Raw genomic sequence first — 19,811 nt, 5'->3', positions numbered from 1 at the left:
AAAGGAAAAATAAAATCTTTAAAAAAAAAAAAAGAAGATTGGTTTAACTTTTCTAGAAAGCCCAGCTAAATTTGGAGCCACGGACTGTCTAGCCAAAGGAGAAGTAGCAATAACATCTCTACTTCCTCTGCTAAGCGTGAAACCAGACAGGCAACCTACAAAGCTGGCAAATTCTAACATAACTGACTCTAAAGAAGAAAGTCTAGAAGGATCTCTGTTGCCAGTGAATTTTCCTAGAGGGACAGCAGAGGCTAATAGTGATAGAGAGTAGAGTACACACCGGCTCTGGGCTCCATTGCAGTGGCCTGGATCTGCCTGCTGTGGATGTCCCTGCCCTTAGTCACCCAAACACAAATGAGCGGTCTATTTTTAAACCACGGTCAAGTCTTGGGTATTGTTTGCAGAATGGATTGCAGCATTACTAGCAGCGCTTCCTTAGGCAAGTTATTTAACATCTCTATGCCTCAATTTTCTCAGCTGTAAATGAAGATGATAATGGTATCTAGTTTATAGGATTATTATGAGGATTAAATGAATGAAGACATGTCAAGCATTTAGAACTGGGCCTGGCACCCAATAAGTGCTCATAAATATAGCTATCATTATTTTTTTTAATGTTTCAAAGATAAATTTTGTTACACAGTAAACTAAACACAAGACTAGAGGAGATCCTGACAAAAATGAACAGATATGTCTATCGTTGTCTATTTCTCTCCCATCCCAATTTCCTCTGGGAAGATGAATATAAAGTCTTTGACATTTCAATTTGACACAACCCCCCAGATGACCTTGAATTTGCTGCTGTCACCCTCTCCCCCTGTTGTTCTGTCTCCTGTAGTACCCCACATCAGAAAAGCGGTCAGGGCTGGGGGAGGGGAGATCAGAGGAAGCAGCAATCAAAACCTCCAAGTGCATGATCAAAGCTAGAGAAAAGAAGAAGGTGGGGGTGGTGCAAGAAAAGGAGAGAGAAGAGAATACAGGAAAAATATGGAGGAGAGTCTTTGATTCCAGGGACGACGCCTCTTCTAGACACAGGCGCTTAATATGGAATGATAAAGAGTTAAAAGTGTGTTTGGTGATGGAGGGGTAGCCCTGGCTGAGAGATGCTGGTATTATGAGTGTACCAGCTTTGTGGAGGAAGCGTAGCTATTCGGTCAGAAGTATCTGACAGAACTAGAATTTGGACATTGTCTGTTGTCACATGTCTCTTTTGCATGCTACAGTCCCAGTACACTAAACTTATTTCAATATCTCAACAGCACCCTGCTCCCTTGAGCCTTTGGAACTCTGCATTAGCCCTTTTCTCTATCTAAAATGTCTTCTCTACTCAACCCCTGCCCCATAAGCTGACTCCCACTATTCATCCTTCAGACCCCAGCCCTTCAGGAAACTTCCTGTCTCTGAAGTCTGGATTAGGTACCACTTCTATTCATTCCAAATCACCTTTACTATTCTTTCTTAGCACTGATCATGGAGTATTGTCACTGCATACTTTGTCATCTTTCTCCCCTGCTAAACTGTTAGGTTCTTTGTATCTTTAGCACCTAACATGGTGACTGACATATACCAAATGTTAAAGCATATTTTCAAAATTTAACTGGTGGAACAGATCAGGTGACAAAAGTGAGGGAAAACACTTCAAACAGACCCATGGGGTAAAACAAGACAGCTATTGAATAAGGTTTGAGAAGAAGGCAACAGGTTGGTTATTCAAGGGATGAACATACAGATGGTGATTCCAAAGGTAGGTACAAAACTGACCTCAAGGGAAGGAACTGATGGCCGCAGGAGAAGTAACATAGTCCACATTCCAAATCAAGATCAAGACCCAGGGTGTCTGTTCAAACAGTATGAGCAGGCTGTCAACACAGATTCAAGTGTCAGATAATGGCAGGAGCGAGCAACCGGATGTTGTTACTGGGACTGGGCCGCGAGTCATGAGAAGACTGAGGCTGAAGAGCTGAAAATCTGATCCCTGTGTTGAGAGTGCTGGGAGCAGACCTTAGGAAACGAGAGGTCACCAAGGAGAAGGCAGGAAATCAGTTCCCAAGAAAGTAAAACATCACAGTCAGAGCAGGATGGGGGGATAAGCAGAAATCGGGTGGAAGAGTCAGATGTACAAGATCTAGACAAGCCCTTATATTGTGTGTGTGTGTCTTATAATATTATAACACATATAATAAGATAGATGATAGGCATTCCAGATGACTTTTTCTGGATATAACAGCTAAAAAAAATTCAGAATTTGGTAGATCTATGTTTAGTATTCTTTATATATGGTACAAGCATGAAGGAGGAGAAGGAGGAACAAACTGAAATATAAATACAGCTTAACTGTATTTTATTGTGCAGCATATAGGCAAATAGTACTAGAGAGCCGACCAAGGGCAAACACTCAATTAAAAATACATAATAACATAAATTCTAATAAAATACATAATATATTATAACATATGACATATATATTACATATTACTACATATAATATACAAAATATATGAGAACTTGCTTGCACCAGAGTTTATATTTCTGGTGTCCTTAAATTAAAAAAAATTAAATACTCATGTACATGATCTATAAAAATATAAAGTTTTTTGGTCTTATTTACAAGTTACTCTATTATTACTAAATTAATTGTTTTCTGCATTCCGATTCATCTCATGGTAGAAAACACCTAATTACACACAACCTAGCAATTTGTGAAAACAATGCACAAATCACATGATTTTTATACAACATATAATTAAAAGCATCTTTTTTTTAAGCTTTCGGGTGCTATTGAATTACATACCTAAGTTAAAAGATTATAGTACCAAATTCACATTAATTGGTAACAATCGCAACAGCCTGTGGCATCACAACATTCTGTTGAGCCAACAAGACCACTGGCTCAACCATGTCCCCTTGTGCAGAAGCCCCAATCTTTATGAGCCAGTCTCTTGAGGCAGTAAGGGTAGACTCTGATGCCTGGTTTCAAAGTCCAGCTGCCCATCTTGCTAGTTGTGGCCTTTGGGAAAGTTACTTAACCTCTATGTGCCTCATATTTCTCATCTGTAAAATGGGAATGATAAGAACACCTGTTCCTTTGTTGTAAAGATTAAATGAGTTAATGTACATGTGCATGATGACAAAAGCATTTAGCATTTAGCTCAATGAATGTCAGCTCTCTGTCTATGTTATTATATCCTCTCTCCTTTGTGTTCAGAGGAGAGCGCTCACCCACTCCACCCTACAAGAATACTGCCCTCTCCAAGGAGCCAACTTCCTTTCTTCTCTTATGTTTCCTTCTTATGTCACCTGAGGGTGAGAATGGCAGTGTCAGGGCCAGTTCTGGCATTTCCCAGCATGCGCTGTGGAGCGGCAGCTGGCCTCTTGCTGGCCTTTCTTTGAGTTTCGAATGTGGGGTGCTTGGAGCCTTTCGTTCTCGGCTTTGGGCTCAGCCATCATTCTGGGACAAGAGGAAGAAGCCCATTTGGCAGGCTGTCTTGCCACTGTGTGAAGCTTAAACATTCAGCTTTCCAAAGTGGCTTGCTTTCTGCGTGATGAGAGAAAGTATTCACCTCACCCAGTTTAACACAGTGTTTGTCAGAGGGCAGGAAGCCTTGGCTCACTCTAGTATTATGTAAGGATCCAAAAATCTTTTTTTTTTTAAACTCCTATGAACACAGCGCTCTCTAATCCAGCCCCTCTCCTGCCTATTCTCCAGGGGATTGAGTGGGTCATAATATTTTTAAAAATCATAGTTTTAAATATCTAGTAGATATTTTAAACCTCACATTGCCAGAACTTTCTGCTATCACAGTGTCAGTCTCATTTCCCCAAGGCAGGCTCCTTAGCTAATTTGCCGTAAGTTGAGCTACTGGTGCTTGTTTGAGGTTTGTTTACTTGTTGGGGTTCTGGTTTTTTCAGCTGAAAGCTTTCCTCTGGATCTGAAATTGTGTTTGGCATTTTCCTCTGGGAGGAAGGAACATTTTTAAAAACACAAACAAACTTGCAGTTGGCATAAAATAAAAACAAATAGAAAATGTTGGCTGAAAACTCCATATTAACAAAGTTTTCCAGAGGCAAATGTTATAGCTAATCATTTCCATGTTTGCCTGGAAAACAGTCTGAACCTTCTGAGTCTTTACTATTCAGCTCTGTGGAAGGAGATTAAATGTAAGCAAAGAGCTCCCTTCCTGACAACGAGGTTAAAATCTGCTTACTTTAATGAGAAGTGTTGTACGACATACTTGACCGCAAGGTGTAAGCTTTTGAACAACATTGAACTAATTTCAAGTAATCATTTTCCCATTGTTTTTCGTCTTGGTTAATTGCCAAACAGGATCTTTTCTATAATCCAGCACATACAAAAAAACACTTGGGCTTCTGAATCTCAAAAATAAATATGTGAATAAAGCTTAAATCATGACAAAGATGAGCATCTCGCCGGAGCAGTAGTGTAGGATTGGTCTCAACCTGCTGAGGGCTTTAGAAAGTGACAGACGTTCTTTCTTTTCTTTCCTCTTCTGACTCCTATTGGCTATTCGATCTATTTTAATGTGCAGTGTATTTTATTTGTAACAAAACAGAATTGTAAATAATTTGGCATCAAAATAATGAAAAGAAAGAACTTAAAAAGATGCTAAAAGAATGGAATTATCCAATCAGGAACAGAAAATGTTGTCTTGGAAAGAAATTAATGAAACGATAAGGGTAAAATGTGAAAGCTAGCGATGTTAAATTATAGCATTTTCGCTCAAAACTCTGTGACTGGGTCTTCTTGAGACTATCTCTTTATAGTGGCCCCTACTTCAACCATCCTAAAACATAGCTTCCTGGGCATGTAAACAATAGTGAAGTCCATACTTGCCATATTCTCTAAGTCTGTACAGATCGGCCCAGTTGAGACCCAACGGATATTAATTTATCTCACCCTCAAGTGGCTTAAGAAATAGCTACTACTTTTTGGTGACAAACCGATAGCTATGTTGGCACAGTGGTTGAAGAAATATGACAGCAAAGAGGAGTGCAGGGATAAAAGGCGTGTAGGAGCTTGCAGCTTTTAGCAAAAACATCTAAGAATGCCTGGACTGTTAGAAATTTCAGTGGGTTAGTAAACAATCTGTTGAGACTGGGAGGTTATAAGAATCTAACAAGATTACTATTTTGAGTTCATTTTCAGATGTTCAGAACAATTTATAATGCTCTAAGTCAAGATAACGCACATTGAATTATTTGTTTGGTGTTACATATTTCTGCTTTTGTTTTAGCTTCATAGGAGAGGTAAGTTCTGCTATTCTGTCTGATAAAGCTGTAAGTTCCACTTATACTACTGTAATTGACTGAACACATATCATTTTTGGTTGCCCCAAAAATCAGATATGAGAAACCAGATCCCTATTTCACTCCCTTGTTTTTTCCATGATCAGATCAAGGAGTCACATGATGATTAGATAATAGGAAAGGAAATTAGACTTTCCTAATATCTCCTGGAAGATGTACAAGATGCAATTTTAAAAAGCTGATTCTCTACACCATGTGTTTATCTGTCTCCATTAGTATTGAGTAATCTTATTCAGGGGCCCCGATAAAAAAAAAAAAAGACATAACAAATGTTGCATTACCTTGTTTTGCAAACAGATTGTTCAGAGATTTTCAATGATGGGTATAAGCGCAGTGGATTTTACAAAATCAAACCTCTCGAGAGCCCAGCAGAATTCTCCGTTTATTGTGACATGTCTGATGGAGGAGGATGGACTGTAATTCAGAGACGATCTGATGGCAGTGAGAACTTCAACAGGTGTGCTGATTATGACCTAAGGATTTGGAGTAGTAAATGTGAGATTTATAATAAATAAGCCTTTTTTTTTTTTTGAGGAAGATTAGCCCTGAGCTAACATCTGCTGCCAATCCTCCTCTTTTAGCTGAGGAAGACTGGCCCTGAGCTAACATCTGTGCCCATCCTCCTCTACTTTATATATGGGACGCCTACCACAGCATGGCTTACCAAAGCGGTACCATGTCTGCACCCGGGATCTGAACCGGCAAACGCGGGCCGCCGAAGCAGAACGTGCGAATTTAAACGCTGCGCCACCGGGCCAGCCCCCCTAAATAAACCTTTTCATTGTATCCTGAAGTCTATTAATTAGACAGAATTTTATTCTGTCTAAATAAGAATACTGGACATGTATTAACTAATCAAGAAAATATCGGGGGTGGGAGTGGCAGTAGGGGGTGGGCACTTTGGGTACTGCAAAGGTCCATTTGGATTTTGCTAAAATCAACTTTCATTTTAAATTTTTTAGAGGCTGGAATGACTACAAAAATGGCTTTGGGAATTTTGTCCAAAAAAATGGTGAATATTGGCTGGGTAATAAAAATCTTCACTTATTAACCACACAAGGTAAGCTTTGCCTGATATTAAATTCATTTGAAATACACTAAAAAGAGACTAAAATGTTTTCCACTAAATCAAAGGCAATGGAACTAATTCAGTAACTACTATGGTTTGCAGATGGCGATGATCCCTTACAGCCAGTAATTCCCTCAGTAAAATGTGGCTGCTTAAAACTTTGAATAGAGGAAAAGAAACTAGATCTGGATTGGGTGTGGAGGATTTCTCATATATATATTTCCCATTTCTGGGAGGGATATATAATGCCATAACCATTCTTTTTTTAATGCTTCGAGAGCCTCAAACTCCATATACTGTATCAGTTATCTATTGCCACCATAATACTATGTAACAATCCACTTCAAAATTTAGTGGCTTAAAACCACAACCCTTTGTTTCTTACAAATCTACAAGTTGGCTGGGTAGTTTTGCTGGCTGATCAGGGCTGCACTATGCTGATCTTTGCTGGGCTCGCTCATGGGTCTGTGATCAGCTTCCTGGTCAGCTGGAGGCTGGCTCTGCTGGGTTGGCCTCAGACGGACCAGTTCAGCTCTGCTCCACATGGTCTCTCATCTTCAAGCGAGCTAGCCGGCACTCGTTCTTGTAGCACAGGCAGAGTTCCAAGAAAGAGAGGGGAAGCACGTAAGTCCCTTGAGATAGACTCACAACTGCCACATAGTCATTTTCACTGCCTTCTATTGGTGAAAGCAAGTGACAGGAACAGCTCAGATATAAGTGGAAAGAAAATAAAAGGGGAGGCATTATAAAGTCACATTGCAAAGGGAGAGGAGCAGAATTGGGGGATTGGGGCTATTTTTGCAATCAAATACCATGATATACTAAATGTCCTTGTTTCCATACCCACCTCCCAGATTTTATTTTGAAAAATTTTAAAGATGGAGCAAAACTGAAAGAAGTTCCAACCTCTCACCTAGATTCTACATTAACATTTCACTACGCTTGTTTTTATCCCATATCTATCCATCCACCCACTCATCAATCCATTTTATTATTTCTTTGACACACTTCAAAATAAATTGCAGACATCTGTATAATTCCCCTTATATACTTTTGCATGGATATCTTTAACTAGATTTCAGTATTTGTCTAAAATATCGTTAGTTTGATAACAAATTGTTCAAGCCTCTTTTTCCCATGCTCCTTTGCTCCGAACCATTGCCTTCCTTACCTCAGTTGCAGTCTGAGATCATAGTCAGTCCCACTCAAATCTGATTCTGAATGTTTCATAAAAGGCAATTGTATTGCTCAAGAAAGCATGCTAAATCACACTGGCAACGCATTAAATGTGAGAGCAAGGTTTATTTGTTCCATTCAAGTTAAGGAAAGTGATTGATGTTTTGATATTCATAATAGTCAGTAGGATTATAATTATGGAGATCTTTGAGACATCAGAATAACAGCTTAGAGAGGATGGATAATCCTAGAAACCTAATACTTTGTCCTTCTTGTGATCAATGCTCTCTAAATTTTAACATTTGCATTATCCTACTTTTAAGCGTTTTACGATAGATATATAACATTTATCATACCAGCTTCTGTTTCTTTCATACATTAATATGTATATGGTTTCTTATTGAAACTATGACAGCCCTTGGCTCCTTCTAAATATACAAAATTCAATCTTATTGTTTTTCAAATTATTATGTGTTTATTCAGCCAGATGCACTTTGCCAACCCATCTACTGGCCCCTCATGTTTTGGTCGGTGTTCAGGCTAGATACTCTCTCAGTAGCAAAAATGTATTTGTCAGTTCCAGGCTTCATAACCACATACCATATCATTCCAAGGTAAAACAGTGCCTTTGTCCCTGTACTCTTTAATTATGAGAGGACTTAAGACTAAGGAATTGCCTCTGAAAATAGCTTTATCTCTGTTACATAAATTTTGGCTGGAAGTGTTTGCAATAAAGTTAATTTAGAAATTGTCTATAATTACATTTTTATTTACTTATTGACCAAAGACATGTTTAGATTGTTACCTTAAAAACTGAGACTAATTTTGTATCTCTTCTGCAATACAAAGTACTTTGGGGGAGAGTTAACTTAACCTGCCTTGCTCCTCTGGTCCACTTCATAGTCTTGGCTCACATGACCTTTACTGCCTTTTGATCAGGTTAGGACTCCTTCCTTGGAACCCCACTGCAGAGAGCTCCAGGGGATAAGAAATCTGTAGGCCAAAGTGTCAAGGCCAGCAGGAGCCCAGACCCCTCCTAGACTCACTCCAGTAGTGGGGAATCCAGTATTCCTAGCCCAAATAGCCTTGAGCTTGTCTCTAGAACCCGTTCATGCCTCTTCTTCGTCTGTCCCCCTGTGGAAAGATTGTGTTGCTGGTATGTATACCCCTAAGCCTGAGAGGAGGTGAAGGAACAGCTTTTATGGTGGGTGTTAATGAGCTTGGATATGCAGCTTGGAATGTCCACTAGTGTGGACAAGGCCCTGTGCTGTGTGTGATGGAGACAGGGATGCGAAGAGAAGAGAGGCCGACCATAGACCAGGCCTGTTGGTGCGGCCCAGGGGCTCACTCCCTGGGCCTCCATGTTCTAGCTTGGACCCTGAGAAGTTTAAGGCTCAATTCAAATCTCATCTTATAGGTCACTGTGAAATTTTATTTATCGAAGTAGGAGGATAGAACATATATCATCTAACAGTTAGTTTGATTTATAACTTTCTATGTTCCTGACAATAGTTCTGTTTCTGAAAAAGAAATAGTCTTTGTTATTTGTACATGATGGTACAATGAGGAAAAGATGATGGTATAATGAGGAAAAGATGATGACTTGAAAATACCAATTATTTTAGTCATTATTTGTATTTAAGATAAACTTTCTTACTGAAATTAAGAAAAAGAGGATAAAAGTTTCAATTTCTTAAACTTATTCTTTCACTGTGAGATTTCTTAATCTGTTAACTAAATATGACTTATTTTCTGTTGTTCTTTTCCAGTGAATTACACTCGCTTTTGCCTATGATAGATCTAGTAGAAATTTTCTACCTTTAGTATTGTGTCCCCAATTTTTTTCAAATAAAATACCTAATAAAATGTTCGTGTTGTAAACACAATGGAGTCACTGTTTATTCTTTGAAAATGGACTCATGGCAGGAGGAAACGGTCTAAGTAAAATAGAGCCATGAGTTATTTTTAAACCTCAGTAAGTCAATGTCATCTCACAAATTTAAAAAACTACAATTTCTTTTTTTTTTCAGGAGACTATACTTTAAAAATCGACCTTGCAGATTTTGAAAAGAATAGCCGTTATGCACAATATAAAAATTTCAAAGTTGGAGATGAAAAGGTACTAAAATTTTCAAATAAGTAACATCATAAGTTAATGTGTAAAACATACAATATAAACCCTGAAGTCGGTTGAAACAAAAATATAGAATAGAACCTATTCTCTTGTTTATTAAATTAATATATTTTTTTAAATGGTGACAACTGATAGTAGAAATTGCCTCTTTTCCTTTAGAATTCCTATGAGTTGAATATCGGGGAATATTCTGGAACAGCTGGAGACTCCCTTACAGGGAAATTTCATCCTGAGGTGCAATGGTGGGGTAGTCACCAAAGAATGAAATTCAGCACGTGGGACAAAGATAATGACAACTACGAAGGGAACTGTGCAGAAGAAGATCAGTCTGGCTGGTGGTTTAACAGGTTGGACACTTTATAAACATAGTTGTAATGGCATTGATGATATCTCACTGGTGGGCATTAATTAGAATATATGAGGTAATGTTGGTCTTCTTTGTAACACTGGTATTATTAAGCAATCATCCTTATTGGAATTCTTCAGTGATGAAGTATTTTTGAGGATTTGTTTGTTGTGTACATTAGTAAAGCTTGAAAGAGATGTCACAGAAATAAATCAAACTACTACTTCTACAAAGGTTATTTGCAAACTGAATTATGGGTGAGTCATCATAAATAGTATGCCACAAATTGACATGAAGAAATAGAAGCATTTACACATGGGAAAAATATTTTTGGCATTCTAATAGCCAAGTCGCTCTTCATCTTCTCCTATCATACAAAATGACCATATTATTGTAAATTTGTCAATGTAATACTACTTTTCAATTACTATGACTTTCATTAAATCATTGAATCCAAGCTTCTCCCAATACAGAAATTTCTTCTACAATATCCTGAAGCTTAATTGCACCCTCGAATTGAACCCTTCAATGTTACTTTATCAGTAAGCTTATTCCATTTTTGATGGTACTGAGTTTTTCCTTTTATTAACCTGAAATCTACCATCTTATACTTCGCTAGGTATTTTCCTCAGTAGCTACACAGTAATTGTAATTCCTTTTCAACATAATTCTTCGGGCACTGGATGAGAAGATATTCATTGTATTCCTCAGTATTTTCTCTAGGCCAGATATTTCTCCACCAAGATGGTTTCCAGACAGCTCCCTTTGCTGTAATCGCAAATTTAAGGCAGGAATGGAAACTTCAACCAGGCTTCCTTAAAAATATCCTGATGAGCTCGCTATGTCTGCAAAGCAGATGTGCTCAAACAGGCGGTGCATGAGCTTTGAACGTCTTCTTTTCTCTTTGAAAGAGAGGGGGCACCTAAAATATCTAGACATTCAAGGTTTCCATTATAGAATCTTTGAGTAAGTATTTCTGGAGTGTCAGGTTTTCGTGTAATTGAGGACTATCCATTTAAGTTCCACAATCCAAATTTTAATGTTTTTATTTGTTATGTAACTACTTTTAAAGCATTTCAGCGTCCTCTATCTTATTAAGTGGAGGAATACCAGACACGTGTATTAGTTTTCCTTAAAATCATGGCCGTCCTCATTATGAACATCCGTTATTGGGATGTGCTGATTTTAGAGCTGTAGATTCTATCGAGACACAGCTGGTTAGTGTGGTGTGTGGTGTGTCAAGTTGAATCTAAGTAGTTGTGAAAACAGTATTTTCTCTGGATTTTGCTTTTTTAAAAGTTTGAGTCCATTTACTTTTTGGTCATTTGTTCGGGCAGTAGAGCACACACAGCAGTGAGGGGCTTAGAGAAACAAAGGCATCTTTCCTATTTAGCCAATCAAAGGTGATACTAGTCTTTTCCCTAGTGATTTTCTTGTTCTTTTAAAAACCATCTTCATCATTTTCTCTTCCTCCTCCTTTTTCGTCCCCTGTCCTTCTAAGCATTATGTAAAAATTATCAGCATTATGTAAAACTTAACTATAATTCATGAAGTTGCAAGCATCCCTTAATGTCTGATTTTTGAACAGAATTCCACATACAGAAGTAACAATCACATCAGTTAATATTACCATGAGCTCAAAACCATGTACCTACCCAGGTGATTGGCTTGACAACTGGCACATATATTAATGTAGGCAAATAAATGATTTACTTGACTTTAAAGATAGGTGTTCAGAGAGGACAAAGAAAGGCAATTCAGCAGCTGGAACCACCCAAGGAGCCTGCATTATCCTTGGAGTTAAAGATGATAAGGCTGTGCAGGTGGAAAGTCAGAAAAGCTGGAGAAGAAGCCAATTGTTTCAGAAGCTTGGCGCTACTTCTACCATGCCCACTACAACTGTAGTTTAACTCTGTCCTTCTCTTCCTCCCTACTCTTTTTCTTTTATGTCCTGTAGTTCTTCTAATTTACGTGAAATGTTGGCACTTTATAATTATTACCTACTTACAAGGCATTTTTTTTTAAAGATTTTATTTTTTCCTTTTTCTCCCCAAAGCCCCCTGGTACATAGTTGTATATTCTTTGTTGTGGGTCCTTCTAGTTGTGGCATGTGGGACGCTGCCTCAGCGTGGCTTGATGAGCAGTGTCGTGTCCGCGCCCAGGATTCGAACCAACGAAACACTGGGCCGCCTGCAGCAGAGCGGGCGAACCCAACTGCTCGGCCACGGGGCCAGCCCCACAAGGCATTTTTTTAATCTAATCACTGAGTGCTGATATCTTTTTTACTTTGCTGGTGTAGCATCTCATGTGAGCGCTCACAGTTACTTCTTCACCAAAGGAGCCCCAACCATCTCACAATCTAGTTTCAAATCCAGGCTGTTCTAGTAACTGAAAGATGCTAGAAACTTGGTTTTAGAATAGCTAAGTTTTCGTACGTTGACCATAGAATCAGTTTCCTAATGGGATTCAAATCACAGATCAAATTTAAAAAGCATATGAAGCAGATGTCTCTAGGAGGACAGAGATACGCCAAAATATATCTTCTGGTGGCTCAATTTAGAGTATGTTCTGTTTGACATTGCTTTCCAAGCAGTTTTAAAAACACAGGAAGCTCTTGACACTTGCAGATTTAGCATCCGTGGTTTTGATTAGTTACATCCTATTAAATCTGGAGGACTGTCAAGATGGTCAGCAGGCGTGAATCACTCAGCTGGTGAGTGATCAAGACAATCACTCAGCATTTATGGGTAAATGATAAGCTTTTCTAATTCAATAATTTGGGTACTTTCCATAGATTTTCAGAACTATCCCTTGTGAATGTTCTTTTTATATCCTAATGTCTGACATCTTTTCATTGGTTCTATCAATAAAGAAATATGTAGTAACTCATTTCATAACTATACACAGAAAATTATCAATACTCTTAGTTGATCCCTATCAGGGACAGCGTTTACTGATTCCAAAGAAGGAAGTGGGACATTTAAAAATTTATGATAACCTAGCCAACTTATCTAGATAGGAGCAATATACGTAAAAAATTAACTCAGCAACTCAGACAAGTGATTATTGGTTGGTGGCTGGGAAAATTTTAAATGGTGGTTTAGGATTTCTTTTCTTACCCTTGAGGTTGAAATAATTGATATGCTAGCAATTTTAAAAAGGGGAGGAAAGGAGTTTGAATTTCGAAAGCTAAGTCTTGGCAGCAGATGGATGAACATGTAAGTGCAAATTATCTGGGCAGCTGGCATCAGAGCACCCTGCCACACCTTGCTTTGTTAACCCATGTCACTCCTGTGAAGGCTGAAGGTCACAAGGTCATGCTTTTGTTGGCTTGCTGAATGATGCTTTCACTGTATGGCGATGCACAGAAAACTATTACAAAAATCCAACTTATTACTAAAATTTTTCTTTTTTTGTTTAAAGGCTATTGAGAACAGAAATGCTTCTTTTTCAATGCACTACAAGTGGCCTGGGTTATATCCTGAAATTTGTTATGGCACTAAAACCCACCAGTTTAAAAACCCATCTATTGTAGAAATCTCTTGGCTTTTGGAAATTGATAAAAATTCCCTTGTTTGAAAAATGGCAGAATTCATCATTAAAATGTTTTGATAATTTGCTGGCAAAATAAAAGTGTTTGGGAAGGATATTTTTCTAGTTTGATTATTCTGTGTTTCTTTTTCCTCCCACTAGGTGTCACTCTGCCAACCTGAATGGTTTATACTACACTGGCTCTTACACGGCTGAAACAGACAATGGCGTTGTCTGGCACACCTGGCATGGATGGTGGTATTCTTTGAAATCTGTGGTTATGAAAATTAGGCCAAATGATTTTATTCCAAATATTGTTTAAGTGTCCCTGTTGGGCTTTCATTTCTACAATTCATCTTGATTGAAAGTGATTTGAAAAATAGGAATTCTGAACAGATACATGTGTGATGATGGCAATTGTGGTGTCCTACTTTTCGCTCTTACTTGCCTTTTATTACTTAATGTACTTTCAGTACAGCAAATATGTGATATTCACCAAATAAAGGCAGATTATCTTAATATTTATTGAATTCCTACGTGCAGAGGGCTATAAGAGCTTATGTTGAACAAAAAATAAAAAGCATAGAATATATACCATGACTTGGGAGATAACACAATTATAAATGTGCAATAAATTATGAATGCAGTTGAAAAAACACGTGAAAAAATCCAGCAAATAATGGATTGCCAAATCAACTGCATAGACAGTGAATATTATGAGTTGGGATTTGAACTCAGGTCTCTGACTGCAGAGCTGGAGCTCATAAACACAACCCAGAATCTTCATCACTATAAAACACTATCTCATATTTTTAGGATGTTTACGTAGGTTATACACTTCTTTTGGGAGTCTCATTTTAATTCTTATACCAATGCTGTGAGGTATTATTATCCTCATTAACAGAGTTGAGAATTTGTGGATATGAGATTTTGTGACTGCTTAAAGTTACAAAGCTAATTAATAGAGGTGGAAGGTGAGGTGGAAGGAGAAAACTTCCAAATCAGAGTATGAGTATAGCAAGATATTCGCCCAAATATTTGAGTGCCAAGCAAGAGTCAGGCACAGAGGATACAGTTCAAGCCCATGTGAAGCTCAGTATTTTTGTTAAAGATATACACTAACCATATAATCACCAAAATATAAATAATTTTAAAAGCTGATAAGTATGAAGGGAAAATACGTGCCTGGGGGCCTGTCTTGGTTTGGGAGTAGGGGATGAGAAAAGCTTCCTGGAGGAAGAAACTTTTTAAGATGGGATCTTTTAACTAGTTAATGTAGGAGATCATTTCAGGCAGAGGGAAAACCTTGTGTAAAGTACACAAGGCAGGAAAATTTGTAGAAACAAAAGAAAAGTTAGAGAGGCAATATAGTTTAGTGATCCCTAACTTCTTAAACCAAGGATTCTGCCACTTAATAGCTGAGTGACCTTGAGTGGTTTATGTCTCTGAGCATCAGCTATTTCCTCTATAAGATGAAGATTATAATAGTACCTGCCTCACAGGGTTGGGTTGAAGATCACATAAGTAAAATACTTACAATGATGCCTTGCACAAAGCAGGCAGTCAATAAGAACTAGCTGTGATTATTAATGAAGTAGACATTAAGGGGCAGTAGTAAGAGATGTCTTGAAATAATGGTCATGTAAAGATGTTAAGGTTAGTTGCACTTTTCCTCTAACCAGTGTTTCCCAAAGCAGAGCTTCTCAACCTTGAAAGTCATACAAATCAGCTGGGGATCTTGTTAAATTATAGATTCTGATTCTGGAATGGGGCCTAAGATGATGGTTTCTTAACAAATTTCCGGATGACAGACATCAACACTCAGTGATTAGAGAAAGAATGCCTTGTAGGTAGGTAATAATTACGAAGATGTTGTTGGTCTAGGGATCACATTGAAAAGCAAGGATGCAGGGAACAGTAGCTCTGTGGGATAGTAATATTTATTTACTACAGGAAGAAAAGGGCTCCGTGATCAAATGAGCTTACGAGATGAGCTATTAAACAAAATTCAACAGATTTCTTCTCTTGAGTATTTCTCAGCTCCTTTAATATTCTAACGTGCATTCTGAAGTTCCAAGAGGCACATACAGGAGGTGGTTTTTTGGGTTTTTTTTCTGAGGAAGATTTGCCCTGAGCTAACATCTATGAGAAACTTCCTCTATTTTGTATGTGGGTTACTGCCACAGCATGACCACCAACAAGTGGTGTAGGTCTGCACCCGGGAACTCAACCCAGGCCAATGAAGCAGAGAGAGCCAAACTTAACTACTAGGCCATGAGGCCGGCCCAGGATGTTGTATTTTTATATCTTGCTATGAGTATGCTCAGCTGCGAGGTATAAATCACCAGATTATGGAAGTGCAAACACATAGGGATTTGTTCGTCTTATGGAACCAGAACTGAGGGGGTAGGAAGTTGCTGGGTAGGTTCAGCACTTTGCATTGTGGAAGCTGTTACCTCTGCAATTCTTTTTGCCCTTCCATCAAAATCACAAGTTGTCTACTGCAGTTCCTACCTCGAGTCCACGTTAAAGCAGAAAGAACAGTGAAGAGTCAACAGACTTCAACTGATGCCTCATTGACATATGTTGTTCATATGTGCCCTCTGTCTGGGAGTAAGACCGTGAAAGAGAATATTTAATTTTACAGTCTTCAGAATGTGCAGGCAAGAGAAGTGTTTGCGATGGTTCCTGAACATTTGCTTTTTAATGCGGCCTTTGGGAATAGTCTTCCATAGATCACACTTTGGGAAGGTATAAAAAATGGGGCACCAGTGATAATTTTAAATACAGGTATTATTTGCTCAAGTAGTAGCCTGAAGAACTCATACAATTAGGAGATCAAAAGAAGAAAAGCTTGTAAAGGAGAAAAAAAAGATTCCAAAGACAAGTGGGAAGGGAGCAAAAAAAGTATAGTGTTACATAAATCTCAGTATAATTGTTTTTAAATGTAGAAGGAATAATAAAAAAAAATTTTAGTGCCATAAAAAGATAGACAAGAAGGAGTTCTAATGAAAGACTGTTCGTTTTAGTGAGAACGTTATTTGTGTGTTTAAGTCCCTTTCAATGGACTGGTGGGGAGAATAGCCAGAGGCCAGGAAATAAAAGCAGTTAGGGACAATAGGTAGGTTTGAGGAGTTTAGATATAAAGGAGAGAAACTGGATGGTTTACCTGAAGCCGAAATATCAGGAAGACCCCAGTGTAAAATACATTCCTCTGAAATTTCACCAGTAGAGCGTTAGTTACTAGGCTTTATCAGTTTTTAAAATGCAAATTTGCTTTTCATTTATATCAGCTGATTACACATCAGGGCCAACAAACTCATGAGTGCTTTTTTTTTTTTTTAAGTAGACCAAAATATAGAGAAAATGCAAGAATGCTGAGTGCCTGACATGGGCAGAAGAGGTTTCCACTAGGAGACAGAAAGGTTTTTTTTTTTTTGAGGAAGATTATCCCTGAGCTAACATCTGCTGCCAATCCTCCACTTTTTGCTGAGGAAGACTGGCCCTGAGGCAACATCTGTGCCCATCTTCCTCTACTTTCTATGTGGGGCGCCTGCCACAGCATGGCTTGACAAGTGGTGCCATGTCCACACCCAGGATCTGAACCAGAGAACCCCGGGCCTCTGAATCAGAATGTGCACACTTAACCACTGTGCCACCTGGCTGGCCCCATCAGAAAGTATTTTTAAGAAAAGGGGGAAGGGGGACAGTCCTGTGGCCTAGTGGTTGTTTGGTGTGCTCCGCTCTGTCAGCCCAGGGTTTGGTTCCCAGGCCTGGACCTATACCACTCATCAGCAGCCATGCTGTGGCAGTGACCCACATACAAAATAGAGGAAGATTGGCACAGATGTTAGCTCAGGGACAATCTTCCTTTGCAACAAAAAAGGGTCAGGGTGTTCCTGAAAACACCAATTTCACAAATTTCCCCAGAACTATAGTTTCAGAAAGGCTATGAATTATAAAATCAAGATCCATCCATACAGCCCATAATCTATCATTCAGCCAGCACCAAATTAGTTGGGGAGAAAGACAAATCAACATATAGGCAGTTACTCTACTCTGAGTGATAAACAAGATGGTTCAATGTTCGGCTTTTGCCCAAGAAGATTATAGTCAGGCTACTTGGGGTTTCCATTTTATCTTTGCCATTTTTTTGGTGGCAAATTACTTTTCATCTCGTTGCTGACTGTTCTCATCTCTATAATGTGAGTAATGATGCAGCTATCCCACAGCAGTGTGGTGAGGATTCAGTGGGATACTGTGGTGCTTGGCACATACTCAAGGCTCCATAAATATTTACAGTGATGATAATATTGATGATGCTAATGGAGAAGAAGATAAAAAAGGAATGTGGTAATGGAGTACTGGAGTGCTGTGTGACCTTCGCCAAGAATTGAAGGTATGAGAAGAGAGGAGATGTTCAGAGAAGATTTTCCAGACAAGATAGCATATAAAATGAATGACTCTGGATAAACTATATTTTTTTAAGAGCTGAGCAGTCCAGGTTCTTAATATTACTGGGATTTAAAATACTCAAAAATTAGAAGTTGGAACCTGGTTTAGAGATGAGCTGGTCCGATGGTTTCTAAACTGGGCTCAGGGGACCCTTCGATTCTGACAATGGGGCCTCCGGGTCTCCCCAGGGAACAGGAAGATCCCCTTTGTCCTTTCATTCAGCACTGCCCAGTTTTTATCTCTTTTGTGTATTTGGGTTCCACATAATACTTTGTGACTTTGGGGAAAAGAAAGCTCTTCTCTAAAAGAAGGTTTAGACCTCTCCTTTTATTTTCCAGATCAAGAAATTTTCTGCATTTTTCAGACAACAGATATTTTTGGGGAAGGTCTTTGTTACTCCCTTGACTCAGATGAATTAACAAGCAGTGTAAACCCAAGACTGTATCCTGTGTTCTAAGGAATGTCAGCACTTCATTTAGAATACCGCCTTAAAGGGCACACACACCCAGCAAAAACTATGCTCTATGGTGGGCAAGTCCGAGACAAGCTTCAACCTTTCAAAGAGGATAAAAGGGGGAATTAGGCTTCAGTCATAACAAGCCAACTTCGTCTCTTGGAGAAAATGACACAGGGTATTGTCTCATTAACTAAACTCCTAGGGTGTTGGCACCATTTGCAGTTTCTAGGCCTTTCTAATTATAGACGTGCTGTGTAACACTGCCTCCACCTGCACCTATAACAATAACAATATTCAGCACTTACCATTATCAGAGACCTTTCCAGCTTGAACTAATTAATTCATACAATTCCAGCCATCTGGGACAGAGAGTATTATTATCCAGGTTTTATAGACACAGAAAACTTCAAAAGAGGTTTCTGCAAGGTCACGTAGCAGTTGGAATGGGGCCAGGGAGTTATCTTAGAAGTACGAGGTTTTTAAGTTCTTTAGAAGATGAAGATCTTAGTTTAGATTTGGGGGTAATTTGGTTTTTTTCTTCAGGTGCTAAACAGATAGCCCTTTTCTGGGTCCTAGCTCACTTTTTGGTTACTGCTGTGGCTTCTCCCTCGGAAGGAATGATTATACTCTTAGGAATTATCACGCATGTCATAATTCCTTGGAATACTGGGGAGTTCTGGAGCTCTTAAATGTGGCTACCACAGGCCAGCTGTTTCATCTCTTTTACTCTCCTCCTTATTACACCTACAGGATCTCTTTTCAGTTGAGTGATGTTAGAACACACAGCTCTTGAAACGTAAAATGAAACCTCAGAAAAGTCAGCTCGCTATAAAGGCTCCTCTGTCACTTTCTGGTGACCAACTAACGAATGCAGAGTCTTAGGAATCACACACTCCTCAAAGAAGGTCCCTTAGAGACAAAACCAGCTTTTCAATCACTAGTTTTAAAAAATCATCAAAAACAGCCCGTGTTTCCCTGGTGATGAGAAAGTTAAATATGAAACAACACTAAGTAGCCCACTGGTGGAAAATCACCATTTCCTTTCAATTTTTGCCCCATCCTAATAGTTGTGGTTTGAAAGAGGATTATATGCTCGTGTATTCACTCATGTTGAAGAGGCAGGAAATCATATATTTAAAAAAAATAATATCTTTTAAAAAGTCAAAAACTGATAGACTTTTATATAGGCAACGATTATGCAAAATAAAACAATGTCAAATTAAAAGGAAATCTTAACAAGTGTTCTGTGTTGACTTAGAGACCAGTAGGACCAGAAAAAGAATAGTTCTGAAAACTTTTAGAATATGTAAGGAATTTT

At 38.6% G+C, this 19,811-nt stretch overlaps 1 protein-coding gene and 1 long non-coding RNA gene across 2 annotated transcripts in view; one reads left to right on the top strand and one right to left on the bottom strand.

Annotated features, from left to right (window-relative positions):
• FGL1 (fibrinogen like 1) overlaps positions 1-14,100 on the top strand; it is a 31,816-nt gene extending 17,716 nt beyond the window's left edge. The window contains exons 4-8 of the mRNA XM_001489365.4: positions 5,623-5,782; positions 6,288-6,385; positions 9,601-9,689; positions 9,864-10,051; positions 13,744-14,100. Coding sequence (XP_001489415.2) covers positions 5,623-5,782; positions 6,288-6,385; positions 9,601-9,689; positions 9,864-10,051; positions 13,744-13,903 — 695 coding nt within the window. The 3' untranslated portion in view covers positions 13,904-14,100. The remainder of the gene's footprint in view (positions 1-5,622; positions 5,783-6,287; positions 6,386-9,600; positions 9,690-9,863; positions 10,052-13,743) is intronic.
• Positions 1,762-19,143, bottom strand: LOC102150673 (uncharacterized). The gene is made up of 4 exons (XR_289621.4): positions 18,799-19,143; positions 6,780-6,976; positions 5,607-5,798; positions 1,762-2,001 (listed from the first exon to the last, which is right to left on the bottom strand). It is a non-coding gene; the product is annotated as an uncharacterized lncRNA (long non-coding RNA).
• Between the last annotated feature and the right edge of the window lie 668 nt (positions 19,144-19,811).

Source organism: Equus caballus, chromosome 27 (genome assembly GCF_041296265.1).
Source record: "Equus caballus isolate H_3958 breed thoroughbred chromosome 27, TB-T2T, whole genome shotgun sequence".
Classification (NCBI taxonomy): domain Eukaryota; kingdom Metazoa; phylum Chordata; class Mammalia; order Perissodactyla; family Equidae; genus Equus; species Equus caballus.
The sequence above is the reverse complement of the archived record's forward strand: the minus strand, read 5'-3'. Positions and strand labels throughout refer to the sequence as shown.